The sequence below is a fragment of the Brassica oleracea genome, chromosome C5, assembly GCF_000695525.1.
Source record: "Brassica oleracea var. oleracea cultivar TO1000 chromosome C5, BOL, whole genome shotgun sequence".
Lineage (NCBI taxonomy): Eukaryota > Viridiplantae > Streptophyta > Magnoliopsida > Brassicales > Brassicaceae > Brassica > Brassica oleracea.
In genome coordinates this window covers 12,035,827-12,054,416 of record NC_027752.1, presented here as the reverse complement: position 1 = coordinate 12,054,416, position 18,590 = coordinate 12,035,827, and the positions used below count along the sequence as shown (strand labels likewise).

Here is an 18,590-nt window from a genome sequence, read left to right as displayed (position 1 = left end):
GTTGGTTTAATTTTGATTTGGTTCGACATGTTCAAAGCGCTGGTTTGGTTTCCATTGTTTTTAACTCTTAACAGTTTTCTGGAAGAAGAAAAATGCATACATTTTTTTTTAATTTACTGCCTCATAAAGATGTTTAAAAGAAAACGTTACTAGTCACAGTGTGTGTTAATGCTTTGACTTGTTTGATTTAATTATCAAGATTGAATAACGTTTTCTGTTTCATTGTTACAGATTTTCTCCTTAAGGTGTAATTTAATTTAATTATTAAGTACATTTGTGACCAACTAGGAAATAAAAAGAAATTCAAGTTTTAAGTATGGTTATACCATAGTTATATAAAAAAACATTTTTGATCTTTGAGAGATCAAGTTGTAAGGAAGAAAATGATTGTGAGCTGACGTCCCAAATTAAGTTTGGGAGAGATCTGCGACATATAAATCATTTACTATAATAAATAAAATATTTGTTGATGTTGATCAAAATATTTATATTTCGTCAATGCTTAAATGCAAGTTGTAAAAAGATTTACCATAGAAAATCAAATAAATTTTTCAGACCAATTTGACTAAATCTGACATGTGTATTGTAGTTTATAAAGTCAATATGGTTGAGAATAACCATATAAAATGGTGGTTTTGATAGTACAAATAATATCTTGTAATTATAGGTATATTTGCTAAAAAAGCAAGATATGTATTTGGAAAATTTCAAAGCATATAAATTGGATTTATAAAAATCAACTTGAAAGAACTATGAAAATAGTTGTATGTAAAATGTGAATTTCTAAGAATATGAAATACATTTTTTGAAAATGCTTTTTATTCATTTACTTCTAAAGGAGTTGTAGATCAATTTTTATAAACTCTTAAAAGATATTAAATGCAAATATAAATATTTTTGAATTATCTCAATAAATGTGGGGGAAGCTTTGCTTACATATAAAGTTGTCGGCAAGAGGCCAAATGAACTTAGTGATAGTTATGACAATATGATTTTTTCAAAAAAAAAAAAAACTAGTGTCATACACTGAGTTTTGTGTATAATGGTTAATTGTATAAAGATGACAAAAATCATTAGACAATTTATCTCGACTAATCTCAAGAGATTATGTTCACTGTGATGACAACCTAGGATTCTTATATTAAAGGTGTGTCATGAGATCAAGTTGTTATATCATCTAAAGGAATGGGTAGCCTGTGAATTAAGATGAGGTTTAACGGTAACTCTACCTAACTGACTGGAGATCACAAGAAATAGGTTTAAGGAGACAACTAAGTCAAACTAAATCTGCCCAAAGCACTGTAAGACTTCGGTCTATAACCAGTTCCTATGATGATCAAGCAGTGCTACATGTAAGGAATAGAAGATAAGCATTTGCTTTTAATGATTTGTGTCCATAGATTTGAGATATGAATAGAGTAGTACATGATATCCCTCTAAACAAAGCTAATGGCAAATCACCTTGTGAGTGTGAAATGGGACCGTTTCTAGGAGAATGAAGGAAATGCTATATTATCTAAGTTCACTCATGATTAACCAGGATTGTTTACGACCAAAATGAACACAATAGAAAACCTAGTTCTGTGAGAGAATGAAGCTGTGTTATAGCTATTGTCTAGGTTTACACCAAAGCCCGGGAGGTTCAAGACATCATGGCCACCTCCTGGCCGAGTAAATCCGATAGCTATTAACAATAATTGGTTCAAGGCTGAAAAATTGCTACCAACTCATCATGCAATGAATTTTTCGTTTGTACTCTCAAAAGCCCTTAGTTGAGTCTTGTCGAGTCTTGTCTAGGAGGTCAAGTCTATCGAGTCATATACTGTCTAAAGTCATTTCTATTCATGTAGGGGATTGTTGGAACTATTTTTTGAACATTATGAATAGTGTATTCATATGTCAAAAATGAAGTTTTATTTGAATGGGAAATGAATATCTAATGTGTGTGATTTGAGAAACTTGTATAAAGTAGTAAATACACACATTGGATATTTGAACTTGGATTTGGGTTTTTTGATTTGTTAGTTGGACTTCATGTTCATTAACTTAATCTTATAAACCAAATATATGTTGATCTTGTATATTGATAAAATATAAAAAAGAAATCCATTTTAAAATATATTATTTAGTTTGAATTGGTCAAACAATAATAATTTTTACTCTTTAATTTATTGGTCAAAATGTGGAATAAATTCACATAATAATTGACAAGAATTAAAGACTTCATTAGTGCACCATGGAGGTTTCATTTTTGTGTTGAAAAATGAAACTTGTGCTTCTCACTATTTTTATAAAAAAAGCCTTGCTAGCATTATAGAAAAGATATATGAACAACACAGAAACAAAAGATTTCCTCACTCAGAATAGTTATGCTGGTATTTTTTTTTATTTGAGTCTGAGAGTACAACACAAAATTAGGTTCGATAGATTCTGTTTTTCGGTGATGGTAAACAGAAACAATGCTGCAGTTGTATCCTGGAAAATCTGAGCGCTATGAAATCGTCACACTACGGGGCGTTTAATGATTTAAGGAAAGATATTAACCATCTCGACTCTGCAATTCTTCTTTATTCTTATATTTTGGTATTGTAATTTTAATTTATGTTCTTATTATTCTTTACAAATATCAGTTGTCCTATGGTAGTGAAATAAGGTTCCTACGCTTTGGATTTTTCCAAAACTATATTTTTGCTTTTTCGCTTTTTCGTTTGCACTCTCAAAAGTCCTTAGTCGATTCTTGTCTACGAAGTCAAGTCTGTCGAGTTGTCTAGTGTCTAGAGTCATTTTCAATTTATGTGGGGGATTGTTGGAACTTTTTTTTGGGAAAATGGCTTTAGTCAATATTCCAGTGGATTTTCATGGGCTATGTAGTTGTCGGAATGACCAGAGATTGAAATCATTGGATTTCTTGCTATGAACACTATGTGATAGTGTATCATATGTCAAAAAAAGAAGTTTGATTGAATGAGAAATGTTTGTTCAAAGTCATTGACTTGGAAAGCTTGTAAAACTTGACAAATTAACTATGTTTAAAACTAGTAAATGTCCCACATAAAAATATGAGGTGATAGTCCTCTTGCTTATATATGGAGAAGTAATAACTTGGTTAAAAACCTTGTGAACATACTATGGTATAATGACGAAAGATATATCCAAAATGGAAATGAATTTGCAATTTAGTAAATAGACTATTAGTCTAATATCCATATTGTTTTGGACTAAATTCAAATTGATTTGATTAATTTATTTGTATAATAATTTAAATAAAATCACAAATATCTTCATCATTGATAACAAAAGACGTTTTTTAACTTTGTCCACAATGAATTCAAATTCAATGCAATAATCAATTGTGCTTTATTGTATGGTCAATGGAAAACGTTTTTTCTTGCTTGCTTTTGATATGTGTTATAAAAGCCACTTCTTCGATTGCATAGAGTATTCTCATTCATACGAATAAGAGAAGAAAAAAATTCTCGGCTCAGAATAGTTGTGTTAGTATTTTTTTTTTTTTTTAAATCTGAGAGTACAACACAAAATTAGGTTCGATAGATTCTGTTTTTCGGTGATGGTAAACAAAAACAATGTTGCAGTTGTATTCTGGGAATCTGTGCGCTATGAAACTGTCACACTACGGAGCGTTTAAAGATTTAAGGAAAGAGATTAACCATCTCGACTCTGCAATTCTTCTTTATTTTTATATTTCGGTATTATAATTTTAATTTATGTTCTTATTATTCTTTACAAATATCAATATCAGTTGTCCTATAATAGTAAAATAAGGTTCCTACATCTTAAAATTTTTTAAGGTTCCTACATCTTCTACATCGTCGTCGATCAGCAGCTGTCTGAGCTTGAGAGCTCCCTGCCTACATTTTTGTTCATGTAAATAACAGTACCGGATATCTAACTACGGTTTCCTATTTAGAGAGAGAAGTTTGCTCAAGCCGGTTCAATACATATATGTTGTTACGTTACTGACATTCAGCATTGGCAATTTCTTTGTAGGCACATGCGAAGCTTGATAGCATTTCTTACGGTAATGGTGGTGGTTGCAGTTTTGGTTCTCATAGCCACTGTGGTATACCCAAGACGGAACATGGAAGATATATAGTCACCAGTCACTGGGCATTGAAAAGTAAAACTTATATGTCGAATAGACAATTTTTCGTCTAAGTGGTTTGTTTAGTTATATATTTATATACACTAATAATAATCAATATAAAAGAATATATTCTTGTCCTCCTTCCTCTACATGATATTTTATGCAACGGTTACGTGTAATAAGTTTTTATTTAAAGTTCACTGTCCTTTTACAAATATAGAAATGGTCTCCTCCTCACCATTGAGACACCTCTTATATCTCTCTCTGTAGATCAGGTCAAATGTCACGTGACCCTTCTCTTACCCTTTTGTCTTCTTATCACATCTTTAAAAATAGGATACAAGACCCAATCAAATATCGAAAGAAAGATCCCATAAATGCATTTGAATACTTTCCTCTTTTGGCAAAACACATATACTCCCGTTATAGAAACCTCATTCACTCACCATCAAAGGAAGAAAAATAAGATCAAGATCCGGTTATTCTGAATCGTTATTTCTTGAATGTTTTCGTTTAGATCGTTCTCAGAGAAATGCGACGACGGAAGAAGACGCTTGTGGTGGTGGTGATACGCAGACTATTAACATGTGCCATATGTATAATAGCATTACTTGGCTTTCTCACTGTACACATCTACGTAGCTCCTCTCAACAGACTCCCTAGGCTACATCTTAGCAAATACACCACTCGTGTCCGTAACCTATCTCTATTCTCTCACGGATATTTTTTAAAGGAAGAAAGATTGATCGGTTTTGTTTCGAGGCAAGAATAGTGTTCAATCTTAACTTGTTTTCCGGATTTGATTCTTTGTTCAGCAGCGAGGACACATCAGTTACGAAAACTCCATTACAGAACCGAGCTCGACTATGAACCTATCTCGTCGGGAAACGACTGAAGTAAAGCTTTGAACGTTGGCTATCAATGTGGTTTCGTTTAAATGTCTGGCTGACTCTTGTCGAATTTCAGGAGAATGAGATTCAGAATCAGAGATTAACATCTGAACACATCAATAATACACATGAGCTATCTCAACCTCATTTCTTGACAAGCCCTTCCTTCGCCAAGGTACAACTTATGTGCGGCCTAATATATTAGTTGCTTATAAGTAAATATATTGTTTAACTGGGAAAATTAAACATGATATCTTTATGATCGGCTTGTTTGTTGTTTGAAACTAGAAGTCTATAACCATGACTTGTGGCCTGGTGGTGATTAATTTGAGGGCAAAAACCCAATACGGTGAAACCACCAGTGTTTGAGTCTCCGACCACTGGAGAATTAACACTTCGGCATCGCCAGGGACATACATAGGACCGACACGTGGCAAAATGTGACTAGTCTGGACCACTTCTGTGGGACCAGTATACCCATGTATAATTCAAAAAAAAAAAAAATAGAAATCTATGTTTATAGATAGACACTGATCTGCTATGCTTAAGAGCGAGTTTTAAGAGTGCATATTAACTTAGCACACTAGATCATGTCCTCTTTCGTGTTTCTGACTCCATTAGATTTGACAGTTGAACACTACAAGCGGGATACCAGATTATGACAAGCTTTGGAAACATCCACCTAACCGCAACTTCGTCCCTTGTGTCAATCCCAATCCTAATTACATATGTAAGAAACACATATCCGTCTGGTTTGGTTTTTTATGTAACCAAAACTGACTCATAAATAAAAAAAATTACGTACTCTCTGGTTATTTGTTTCCCCAGCTCCGTTGGAGTCTAGAGGTTATCTTCTTGTTCACACGAATGGCGGTCTTAACCAGATGCGTGCTGGGGTAATTAAGTGTGTATAGTATTACTTTTTGTGTTACGATCTGAACTCACAACTATTAAAATACTTATAGCTATGTGACAAACTTTACAGATATGTGACATGGTAGCTATAGCTCGTATTATAAATGCCACACTTGTAGTCCCGGAGCTCGATAAACGATCTTTCTGGCAGGATACTAGGTTAACCCCATGTTCCCATTTTTTCTTTCTTTTTTAGCATCTCTTGAACTTGTTTAACGTGTTTTTTTTAATGTTTCTCATTTTGTATTGATCCAGTAAATTCTCGGAGGTATTTGATGAAGATCACTTCATTAGTACCTTATCTAAAGATATTAGTGTCATTAAGAAGCTACCAAAAGGTATTGATGGACTCACAAAAGTGGTTAAGCATTTCAAAAGCTACTCAGGATTGAGATATTACCAAAATGAGATAGCTACCATGTGGGATGAATACAAGGTGATCCGAGCTGCCAAATCCGATTCTCGTCTAGTAAACAACGGTCTACCCCCAGATATTCAAAAGCTACGTTGCCGTGCTTGTTATGAGGCTCTACGCTTCTCTACTAAAATCAGATCAATGGGTCAAGTAAAACTATTAGTTTCCTATAACCATCTCATATAATGTAAATACATTCTTCTCTCTAATACTTAAGTTTTGTTGCAGATTTTAGTCGATAGGATGACATCTTATGGTCTATACATTGCGTTGCATTTGAGATACGAGAAAGACATGCTAGCTTTTAGCGGCTGCAACCATGGTTTATCTGCTTCTGAAGGTGCTGAGCTAAGGAAGATAAGGTAACCAAAAAGAAACAAGAAAACATTACTTGTTTGTGTAATTTTTTCAAATAAGAAGATTGAGTGTTTAGGAAGAACACAGCGTATTGGAAAGTTAAAGACATTGATGGAAAAGTACAAAGACTCAAAGGGAATTGTCCATTGACTCCAAAAGAAGTTGGAATTTTACTAACAGCTTTAGGATATGCACCAAACACACCTATATATATAGCTGCTGGTGAGATTTACGGTGGTGAGTCTCGGTTAGCTAGTCTTGGCTCTCGTTTCACCATGTTAATGAGTAAGGTACTACTACATAGTTTCAGGATGTTAATTTATTATTACCAATGAGACTGAATGTAGACTGACCATCTTTGTGATACTGAAGGAAAAGTTGGCAACAAAAGTAGAGCTTAAGCCTTTTATGAACCACTCAACTCAAATGGCTGCACTGGACTACATTGTTTCCGTCGAAAGCGATGTTTTTATTCCATCTTATAGCGGAAACATGGCGAGGGCTGTTGAAGGGCATCGCCGGTATCTTGGTCACCGGAAAACAATATCTCCGGACAGGTGACAGATGTGTTTTTTTATTTTGTTAAGTCATGCAATCTTTAGTTACTTACATTTTGTTTGTATTTGTGATTCAGGAAAGCCATTGTGAGGTTGATAGACAGAATTGGAAGAGGAACTGAGAAAGATAACAGGAAAGTGTATGAAAGAATCATAGAGATTCACAAAACTCGGTAAGCAATAATCAAGTGTTTTAATTCAATACTACTTATCTCCACATAGTAGCGAGACATAGTAGCTGTGGTAATAATACAGACAAGGATCACCGAGGAGGAGAAAAGGACCTGCTTCAGGAACAAAGGGTTTGGAGAGACATCGTTCTGAGGAATCTTTCTATGAAAATCCATTACCAGACTGTCTCTGTCAGAGAGACCCAAGTAGAGGGAGCTGATGGTTGCATGAGATATGGATTTAACAAAGGCTTGTTGGATCTGCTACCACTTCTTGGCATTGGGGACACACGACAAAGTTAATTAATTATATATAAACATTCATCATTTATAGTGAAAACCACAACTTCTGATGATGTAATCAGTTTTGGTGATGAATGATATACCATTTTCTTATATCTTGAAATATCATTCACCATCCATAAAATGTCTAAAGTTTTTCCATGGAAAATAATATAATCAGGAAGAACGGCATATCAGAATCGGATGATCCTCAAAAAAATTAAGTTGAACACAGAGAAAAGTTGAGATTATAATTGTTAAACTCTCACATTTTATGATGAGGAACCAGACATGCGGGTTGTTGTAAAATCTTATTAAAACTCGAGCTCTGACATCATGAAGGTAACATCAAAAGAAGATTCTTCTTCAGGCAGGAGAGTGTCTTAAAGAGGACCAGGGAAAGTTCCATTCTCTCTTTGCTCGTTCCACCTATCAACCTGCAACAAACACAAGAAAGATAGATTTGATGTATCAGGAAGCACTAAAGGTCATCTTTAAATTATCATCATCATCTACAAAAAGACTAGAAGCACTGAAGGAAGTTAAGTATATACCCATTCGCCGGGGCAAAGAGATCGATAAAACTTTGAAAACTTATCGCACTCGGGAGCTTCGTCACCCTTGGCAGCTACACATCTGGAAATTTGGTTAAAATCAAAAGACATAAAGGGGAGAGGGATCACAACTTTGGGGAAAAGAGGAAAATTAGAGAAGAACATTTATTTTATCACACCTGTGATATTCAATGTAACGCGTGAAACAATGCCTAGTTTGGTTTGTTGTCGGGAAACGGAAATCAGCAGGCGCTGTCTCAAGCTGAAAAGAAGAAGAAAAAACACACACCACATGAGCCAAATCAATTCATCAAGAGCAAGCTCATCAAAGTTAGTCTCTATTTGTTGGTGGATGGGTATGACAATATTACCTTGATCTCATCGGGAGTCTCCTCGGCAACTTCTTCACTAGTGTTTTCCTCATTAGCAGGAGCTTCTTCAGTCGCGGCAGGAGCCTCTTCAGAAGTCACTTCAGGAGATTTAGACTTGTCTTCAACTGCTTCCTCGGCAGGAGATTCTTCCTTGGCTTCAACCTCTTGAGTAGTAGTAGTAATCTCTGGTGCCACTTCAACAGGCTTCACTTCTTTCTCCAAATGATATTGCTGTAAAATATGGAATTGTTACAAATTGATGAATATGACTTAACAAGACCACTCCCACAAATCTAGATTTCAAAGCATGGCTTTAAAAGAATGTCTCATTCTCCCCCAAACGTAGTTCAATGTATTCTGCAAAATGTTTTATTTTCTTACAGAACATTAAAAAAAAAAAATATCCAATCTTGTTGAACTGTTCAAAATCCAATCTGTTTTTGGTCGGAAAACTGAAAAACACTTTTTATGTAATGATGAATAGAGAGAAAGATATCTAATTTCCGCTCCTTCTCGAATTTAATCAGATCTACGAGAATACACGAGAATCAGCTGATTCTCCAGTAGATCGAACGAAGAAGAATTGAAAAACTGAGCTTCGGCAAGAGAAGAATACCTCCGAGAGCGACGGAGTTTGAGAAGAAACAGATTCCGCCATTGAAGTGTGTCGTTCAATAGAAACTCGGAGATTCTTCAGGTGGAGTTGATCGACGAGGAACGGAGAGACGGAGATGGATAAACCAACACTGGGAGCAAATGGTTCGGTAGGTTTAAGCTGTCTCTGGACCTATCTGGCTATTTTTTCGAACAGCACGAAACGACTGTGTTTTGTTTCCAAACTTAAGTGGGCCTTAGATTTTCTAAATCAGCTTTAGGCCCAATATACACAATTTATTTGAGGAACTTAGTTCTGTGATTAAATAAATAATTTTGGATAGGAAAAGAAAACACTGAAGATCAGTTCAGCAAATGCATAGCGGTACCCTGTCACTGTCAGTCTGTCACCAATGCTTCGTGGATGGAAATTGCTGATATATGTGTCCATTTGGTGAATGATGAACTTGAAATGAGAGGGAAAAACCAATCCAATGCTCATGAAATTTTGAACGTTATAGACGATTAAAAAAAAAAAAAAAGATTCTTACAATCTTTTTATGTAGTTTACGTTGTAGAATTCTAGAAGCACTAAACCAACTTGTCCATATTCATGACCAGCTCTGGATTCCCATATCTATGCAAAACGATTTTCCAGTTTTTATTATCATTTATTTTCTAATAAAATTTATTTAGTGGAGTGTAGGGGTGGGCGTTCGGGTTCGGTTTGGGTTCCGTTCTGATCTATTCGGGTTTCAGGTTTTCGGGTTTAAAGATTTCAGCCCTATTCGGGTATCTCTAAATTTTGGTTCGGGTTCGGTTCGGATCTTTGCGGGTTCGGTTCGGGTTCGGATAACCTATTTAAATTATTTTTAAAATTTTAATATTCATTACATACTTAAAATTTCTCAAAATCTATAAAACAAAATAATATATTACATATAAATTTGTATAATATATGTCAAAATACCTAAAATTAACATATAAATTGGTTTGATTTGAATGTTTGGATATAATATCAATAGATATTTCAAGTATTTTGATGTTTTGAATATATTTTAGCTAATTTAGACATTCACTTTTGACTATTTATGTATATTTTCAAGTATTTTAGACAACTTAAAAATATCTTATATATTTTGGTTGTTTTTAATATACATTAAATCTAAAAAAGTATTATATTTAGGTATATAAATCTATTTCGGGTACCCAAGATATTTCGGTTCGGGTCGGGTTCGGTTCTTTAGATACCAAAATTTTGAACCCGTTCGGATATTTAATCAATTTCAATTCGGGTTCGGTACTACTTTTTCGGATCGGATTCGGTTCGGTTCTTCGGATCCGGATTTTTTGCCCAGTCCTAGTGGAGTGTATGATTAAGATGTTTTAAAATGGGTTTCTAGATATTTGTAAATATTTAAGATTAATCAAAATATTAAATGATTTTTTTTGTTAAAGTTGAAAAAAGACAGTTGCGTACGAGCTCGTCATGTTTTATATAGGGGCGTTAACAAAAAAAAAGATTATTTCGTTAAGATTACTTTTTTCTCAAAACTGTTATAATCATATTTTACCTACAATCAGAAAATTATATTATTAACAAATTTTCAAAATAAAGATGTAAATATATTTTTAATAAAAAATTAAAATAGTTTAGTCATCTTATTAAAAATATTTAGATGAAAATAGAGATTTACAACTATTAAGCAAACAAACAAATGTAATACCTAAAATTAACATATAAATTGGTTTGATTTGAATGTTTGGATATAATATCAATAGATATTTCAAGTATTTTGATGTTTTGAATATATTTTAGCTAATTTAGACATTCACTTTTGACTATTTATGTATATTTTCAAGTATTTTAGACAACTTAAAAATATCTTATATATTTTGGTTGTTTTTAATATACATTAAATCTAAAAAAGTATTATATTTAGGTATATAAATCTATTTCGGGTACCCAAGATATTTCGGTGCACTAAACCAACTTGTCCATATTCATGACCAGCTCTGGATTCCCATATCTATGCAAAACGATTTTCCAGTTTTTATTATCATTTATTTTCTAATAAAATATATTTAGTGGAGTGTAGGGGTGGGCGTTCGGGTTCGGTTTGGGTTCCGTTCTGATCTATTCGGGTTTCAGGTTTTCGGGTTTAAAGATTTCAGCCCTATTCGGGTATCTCTAAATTTTGGTTCGGGTTCGGTTCGGATCTTTGCGGGTTCGGTTCGGGTTCGGATAACCTATTTAAATTATTTTTAAAATTTTAATATTCATTACATACTTAAAATTTCTCAAAATCTATAAAACAAAATAATATATTACATATAAATTTGTATAATATATGTCAAAATACCTAAAATTAACATATAAATTGGTTTGATTTGAATGTTTGGATATAATATCAATAGATATTTCAAGTATTTTGATGTTTTGAATATATTTTAGCTAATTTAGACATTCACTTTTGACTATTTATGTATATTTTCAAGTATTTTAGACAACTTAAAAATATCTTATATATTTTGGTTGTTTTTAATATACATTAAATCTAAAAAAGTATTATATTTAGGTATATAAATCTATTTCGGGTACCCAAGATATTTCGGTTCGGGTCGGGTTCGGTTCTTTAGATACCAAAATTTTGAACCCGTTCGGATATTTAATCAATTTCAATTCGGGTTCGGTACTACTTTTTCGGATCGGATTCGGTTCGGTTCTTCGGATCCGGATTTTTTGCCCAGTCCTAGTGGAGTGTATGATTAAGATGTTTTAAAATGGGTTTCTAGATATTTGTAAATATTTAAGATAAATCAAAATTTTAAATGAATTTTTTTGTTAAAGTTGAAAAAAGACAGTTGCGTACGAGCTCGTCATGTTTTATATAGGGGCGTTAACAAAAAAAAAGATTATTTCGTTAAGATTACTTTTTTCTCAAAACTGTTATAATCATATTTTACCTACAATCAGAAAATTATATTATTAACAAATTTTCAAAATAAAGATGTAAATATATTTTTAATAAAAAATTAAAATAGTTTAGTCATCTTATTAAAAATATTTAGATGAAAATAGAGATTTACAACTATTAAGCAAATTAACAAACAAATGTTTTTTTTCAGATACTCCATCCAAATGAAGATTTAAAATTTTAAACAAACAATATTCAGATAAATTATATCATTTGGATGGAGCATTTAACTAGAACACTTAGATGAAGCAATGAAAAATAACCCCCTCCTTTCTTAACTGGTCTCTAAAGATTGACTAGCAACTTGTTAGTTATCCATCCATATGATGCAGCGGAGAGTCTTTCCTTCCTCTAACAACTCGAAAGCCTTGTTGATTTCCTGAAATTTCAACTCGTGTGTAATAAAACTATCCAGATTAAGCTCCTACAAGTAAACAAACAAACAAACAAACAAAAAGAATTAAATCCCATGAAAACAGAACACATGGGCTGGAAATAAGAAGTAAAACAAACAATATACTCATCATCTGTTTGTTACGATATAATCACATAGATAGTTTGATGCATGTCATGTAGTACCTTTTTTAGGTAATGATCCACGAGAACTGGAATATCCAGTTTAGATTTCAAACCACCGAACAAGCTTCCGCAAATAGTTCTACCACTTAAAAGATCAAAACTACCCAAACTTATTGGCGCTGCATGCTTCCCCATCCCTAACATTACCGTCTTTCCTGATCCCTATTTTGACATTCTAAATTGTAAAACTTAACCATTGTAAAAAAGATGCTGAATCGACTGAGATTTGGTACGATCTAGTGTAAGCGTACCGTGCGGGTGCTGATAAAAGCCTCACTTAGTATAGAAGGTAAACCAACGCATTCGAAACTGTAGTCAACTCCTCCTCCTGTCATTTCCTTAATCACCTTTTTCGGTATATTTTGTGGGAATAAATTAGTAACTACTCCTTCATCTACTCAATGGTATAAACTCAAGAAAAATCATAAACGAGATGGTGTAAGATATTGAATAACATACCTCGCTAACTTTCTTTTCTCCGCACAAAGTAGGATTGACGAAATCCGTGAAACCAAATTTCTTACCTATTCAAGTAATTGACATGATGAATATATGATCTCTGTTTTATATCAAGAATTGTTTAGTGACTTTAGTCTAACTATTTTTTTCATTCTTAATAATATTTTTAATGTCAAAATATATGTTTCTATGTAATTGCATATTTTTTCCTTATTGATTTAATTGTCTTTTTAATATTTGATTGTTTTGTCCAAAAATAATAATAATTGATTATTTGTATTATTTTCAGATTAACAAATATCCATTGTTTGTAACTAATTTTGAATATATGTGTATTGCAGTGAATATTACTTATAAATTATACCGAAACAGAAAATAAATGACATTTGGCTTTTTCAACAAATAAATAATACACCCTGGACGGGTGGTGGACCATTGTTGCTGTTATACCAGACACCAACTAAAAGTTTATACTCCGTATATTGAATATATAATAAATACCAAAACCAATTGGGTCAGAAAAAGCCAAAAAATAATAACTTTCAGAAATTAATAGACAAAAATATTAAATATAAATATAACACGACTTTACCTAACTCGAATTTATCAGGATTGAGATCAACACCGATGATCTTCGCGGCCCCTCGCAGCCTAGCTCCTTCGGCAGCCGCAAGTCCCACAGCACCGAGGCCAAAGACTGCAACGGTGGAACCTTCCTCCACGTTAGCCACCTTCCAAGCTGCTCCAACTCCTGCTCCACGTGACCCACAATCAGCCAATATGCAATATCTAACTTGCTTTTAATAACAATGCAGCCCCTACTATCTACTTTGTTTATGTTTTAACCTCAGAAAAATCTAAAGAAGAACGAAAACAAACCTGTGGAGACACCACAGCTGAGCAAAGCAGCTTTCTGAACGGGGATATCAGGAGAGATTTTTACGAGATGTGCGATATCTACCACGGTATATTCAGAGAAACTGGAAACAAAGAGAAAATGGTGGATATCTTCTCCAGTAGAATCTTTGAACCTAGAAGCCATTCCATATCGTCTCGTGTTTGATATAGAATCGTTGGCATATCTCGCACACCAGTTGCTCTTTGAAGATTTGCAGTCTTTGCATTCTTCACAGTTAGGGTGAAACACTGGTAATACAACGTCACCTTGTTTAAATCCATCCACGTGTTCACCAACGCTCTCGACCAAGCTGGTTATAAACCCAATTATAACAATATATTTAAGTAATAATGCAATATTAACCCAAACAAGTAAGCAAAGCACATTCTCAATGAAGTTGAAACTAAATAATTGTATGAATTATTCACCCGACAGATTCGTGTCCGAGAATTCTAGGAAACCTTGCAAGCGGCCCCTGGAAAACTCAAAAAGATTAGTGGAACGATTTTTTGAACAATAGATTTTGCTTTGACTTTGTGATACAATAGTACACTTACACTGTCTAACTTCCAGAAAGTAACATCAGTGTGACAAAGAGAAGTACATATGATTTTAATCCGTACTTCGTAAGCTTGAGGTGGATCAACTTGGATCTCTTCCATCACCAGTGCTTCTCTTGCTTTTCTACATAATGCTGCTTTGCATCTAATCGGTTTCCCTTTGTGAATGGAGAATGAAGACGTCTTGTCCATAGTGATAGTGAGATGAACAATAAGTGTGTGGATGAAAAAGAGAGAGAGAGAAAGTGGAGTCTCTGATTCTCCCTATCTTCCCTTTATATATATTTTCCAGGCGATACACCACTATAAGAAAAGCTTTAAAAGTTATTATAATGTTGGATACATTTTAAATTTTAAAACGTTGACAAAAAAAACTTGTAAAATAACGTATCTTTCCTTTTTGAAAAAATCTTTGCTTTAAAATAACATATATCTTATACAACAAAATAAGATTTCTTACAAAACTTCAAGAAGGTGATATGTGCTATTTTATTTTTATCATTTATTGTTAATCAATAATTAATCTATTTATTTTATTTTTGCTATTTGTTTTTATTCAACAATTGAGTAATTTATTTCATATTTATTGGTCTTATATAATAAAATAAAATGTCTTTTAGATAAAAAAACTTTAAATTGACATGTACCATCTTATTTTTTTTTCATTTTTCTAGCCTTCAGTTAATATATTCGTTTTTGCCTTTTGTAATCTAATTCTACCACTAATTTAATCACTTAATTTTATTTATTTATTTTACATTAAAATATTTCCTTAAGACAATAAGGGTGTAACTAGTAACATATTTTAGGAAAAAAAATGATAAATTTATTATTTCTCAGAATTGATATCAGTTAAGTTAATTTTTTTGTCTAACTAGTAATTCATCAGCTCCACTACATTCCTCTTTTTTGCTCATATACAGATGAACTAATGAAGAAAATTTTCCTTTTTTAAGTTTGATATGAAGCATTTGTTTCTTTCTATTCAACTATTCTTTTTCAATTCTATTTTTCAAAGAAATTTTTTGTTCAACTTTTATTTTATTCATTCTATTTATTAAGTGGTCACCAATTAAAGCTGATGTCACTCTTTATAACATCTAACATAATCATATATATATAAGATAATAAACAAATATTATGTATCTTAATTTTATAATAAAGTATTATGCCTCTTACAAAAAAAAAACTTTGGGAGTGTGATATATGTCATCTTATTCATTGCCCTTTATAATAATTATTTTTTTTTGATAAAATGTGATATTTATTGATCAACGAAGAAGAATAGAAATTTACAAAAGGTTATGAGAGACTATAAGAACTATAAAAGAAAAACTATACAATGCTTGTAATAAATGAATTTCAAGCTCATGTGTGCTAAGTTGTAACTTCGAACCACCGACACATCAAGCCTGCAAACTTGTGGTCGGCCTTATATCGAAGAGAAGTAATCCTATTTCGCATAGCCTTATCAATGATCTGAACCACCTGTTCCGCTGTCTGAAACCCCGTTTGGTGTTTCTCTCATTCCTCTCTCTACAAAGATGATAGATACTACTCCGAAACACCATTTTGAGAAGAATCTTGTCCATGACATGAAGAGAATTTCCACTCACAAACTGCAATGTAGCCATCTAATCTGGATCGGTCATATCCCCACTCAGTCGATTTGCAAGCTTGTCCCACACCGTAAAAGAGTAAGGGCATGCAAACAAAAACACGGTCATGTGTCTCATCTCTCTCTCTCTCTCTCTCCACACAAGACACACCCCTACTGGATACTCCAAGTTATCATTCTATCACCTATTGATAATCTATTCTTCACTGCCAGCCATACTATGAAAGAGAACCGCGGAACCGTATGAGAAAACCAAACATTTTTACTCCAGAATACAGTAGCCTTTTTCACCCTGATTTGGTCCCAAGTCCTGCCAATGAAAAAAAGTTTTATAGGTATCCTTTGAATGCTTCCAGACCACCACATCGCTACCAAGAGAGTCATTAGGCACCTGCTCATTTTCAATGCGATCGTAAAGGGTGTGGAAGTGCCGGGTTCTATGACCTCGAATGTTCCAATCCAAGTGCAGAACTGCATCACTCACCCGCACATTGCGAGCTACTCCAAGGTAACAAGTGCTAATAACACCAGTGATATCTATAAGCTTCTCTATTTTTCACTAATCATCGAACCAAAAGTAGGCAGCATGGCCATCATTCACCTCGTACCGAATAAACTGATTTAGGAAGAATGCAGTGTGGGTCTGATTTGGAGAGCCCAACCACAAAAAACACTGCACATACTTTCAATCTCATCCAGACAAGCTTTAGGAAGAATGAAAGTTGGCTTCAGAAGTTTACAATACTATAGATAACAAACTTGATTAATTGTAAACGACCAGCATAGGAAAAACTTGTTGCGCCAAAAGAGCATCCTCTTACGTACTCTGTTTATCAAAGTTTCATAGTCCTGCTTTGTGAGGGCCTTAGTGGTGAAAGGCATACCCAGATACTTAACCGGTAAAGTTCCCACCTTGATTCCTATACGCTCAACTTCGTGTATTAGCGGGTCTATAGTCTGTGATGCGGCAAAGATGGTGGATTTAGATGCATTTATGTGAAGTCCTGAGATGCTGGCGAACTGATTCATAACTTCCAGAAAACCACGTAAAGATCTGACTGAACCATCAGTAAACACCAGTATATCATCGGCAAAACTGAGATGTGCGAGCTGCACTTCTCTACACTACAGGTGATAAGCGAACTGATGTGATGCCGCTGCGTTATTCAACATCTTAGTCAAGACATTATCCAATATGACATAGAGATAAAACGACAGGGAGAAGTGTTGACGGATACCTCTAGCACTAGTTAAAAAGCCTTCCAAGCTACCATTGATGTTGACAGAGAACGATGCAATAGATATGCAGACTTGGTCCAAAGTAAAAACTGAGCGGGGAGGCCCTTGGCTTTGAGGAAAGAAGTAATAAAAGATCACTTGACTATGTCGAAAGCCTTGGAGATATCAAACTTCACTGTGGCTCTATTGGAATTCGAGGTCCTCTGGTACTCGTTCACGAGTTCCAACGCTAGGAGCACATTTTTTAGCAACAACCGACCTTTGATGAAAGCTGTCTGATTTGGCTTGATTGCATCCGGTAGAATGGTTTTAAGTAGACGAGCAAAGACTTTTGATATGACCTTATATAGTAAATTTCAGCAGGCTATTAGCCTATAATCATTCATAGACTGCGCCTCCTCCATTTTTGGTATCAGTGTAAGGATCGTAGTACTAGTTCCGGTGGGTAAGAAACCAAACAAGAAGAAAGATTTCACTGCTATGATGAATTCTTTTCCAATAATAGACCAAGCAGAAATGTAAAATTCTTTGGTAAAACCATCTGGACCTGATACCTTATCATTCGGGAGAGCATGTAAAGCTGATTTTATTTCCTCAGCAGAGACAAGGACTACGAATCTGGTAGGGCATCGATAGGTGAGTATTTCCTGCAGCATAGGATACAAATCTACTTCAACATCCTGATCCTGAGCTTGAAGAAATCTCCGAAATGCTGAACTGCTTCCCTCTTTATATCTGAGATCATAGTAAGAGTTTCACCAACCGTGTTAACCAGACTTCTAATTGTGTTTCGAGAAGATCTTATCTGCACTGCTCGATGGAAAAATATTGTATTATGATCCCCAGCTCCAAGCAATCTAATACAAGACTTCTGGAGAAATTTTTTTTATTTAATACTGGCAAGTTTGTTCCACCTTTCAGATGCCTCAGCTGCCGCTGCAAAATTTACCGGGTTCGAGTCCAAAAAAGCCAAATTTTGGCATCGACACATCTCTTCAAAAGCTTGCTTTGTTCTGTTAGGCAGGTCCCCTTAATGAGTCTTGTTAAGC

General features: G+C 33.9%; 3 protein-coding genes across 6 annotated transcripts; 1 reads left to right on the top strand and 2 right to left on the bottom strand.

The window, feature by feature from the left end:
- The first annotated feature begins 4,539 nt into the window (after positions 1-4,539).
- On the top strand, positions 4,540-8,012 carry LOC106344127 (uncharacterized protein At1g04910). 2 transcript variants are annotated; one of them, XM_013783514.1, is made up of 12 exons: positions 4,540-4,796; positions 4,924-5,001; positions 5,072-5,170; positions 5,626-5,725; positions 5,824-5,891; positions 5,981-6,069; positions 6,166-6,475; positions 6,554-6,687; positions 6,759-6,972; positions 7,055-7,239; positions 7,317-7,412; positions 7,495-8,012. In XM_013783514.1, exons 1-12 carry the CDS (start codon positions 4,638-4,640, stop codon positions 7,628-7,630), a joined length of 1,668 nt encoding a protein of 555 aa, XP_013638968.1. In that variant the 5' UTR covers positions 4,540-4,637; the 3' UTR covers positions 7,631-8,012. The 2 variants fall into 2 exon arrangements, with proteins under 2 accessions (XP_013638968.1, XP_013638967.1); XM_013783513.1 differs by having other exon boundaries at positions 4,921-5,001.
- A 3-nt stretch (positions 8,013-8,015) lies between these two features.
- Positions 8,016-9,415, bottom strand: LOC106344128 (cytochrome c oxidase subunit 6b-3). Of its 2 annotated transcripts, XM_013783518.1 has the most exons (6): positions 9,233-9,415; positions 8,832-8,847; positions 8,617-8,747; positions 8,425-8,507; positions 8,246-8,327; positions 8,016-8,128 (listed from the first exon to the last, which is right to left on the bottom strand). In XM_013783518.1, the coding sequence occupies exons 1-6, from the start codon at positions 9,272-9,274 to the stop codon at positions 8,075-8,077; spliced, it is 408 nt and encodes a 135-aa protein (XP_013638972.1). In that variant the 5' UTR covers positions 9,275-9,415; the 3' UTR covers positions 8,016-8,074. The 2 variants fall into 2 exon arrangements, with proteins under 2 accessions (XP_013638972.1, XP_013638969.1); XM_013783515.1 differs by having other exon boundaries at positions 8,617-8,847; positions 9,233-9,413.
- Positions 9,416-12,450: 3,035 nt separating this feature from the next.
- On the bottom strand, positions 12,451-14,954 carry LOC106343955 (alcohol dehydrogenase-like 1). 2 transcript variants are annotated; one of them, XM_013783322.1, is made up of 8 exons: positions 14,682-14,954; positions 14,553-14,599; positions 14,106-14,434; positions 13,819-13,977; positions 13,227-13,291; positions 13,019-13,114; positions 12,768-12,929; positions 12,451-12,567 (listed from the first exon to the last, which is right to left on the bottom strand). In XM_013783322.1, exons 1-8 carry the CDS (start codon positions 14,874-14,876, stop codon positions 12,496-12,498), a joined length of 1,125 nt encoding a protein of 374 aa, XP_013638776.1. In that variant the 5' UTR covers positions 14,877-14,954; the 3' UTR covers positions 12,451-12,495. The 2 variants fall into 2 exon arrangements, with proteins under 2 accessions (XP_013638776.1, XP_013638775.1); XM_013783321.1 differs by having other exon boundaries at positions 12,451-12,612; positions 14,682-14,953.
- Positions 14,955-18,590: the final 3,636 nt, after the last annotated feature.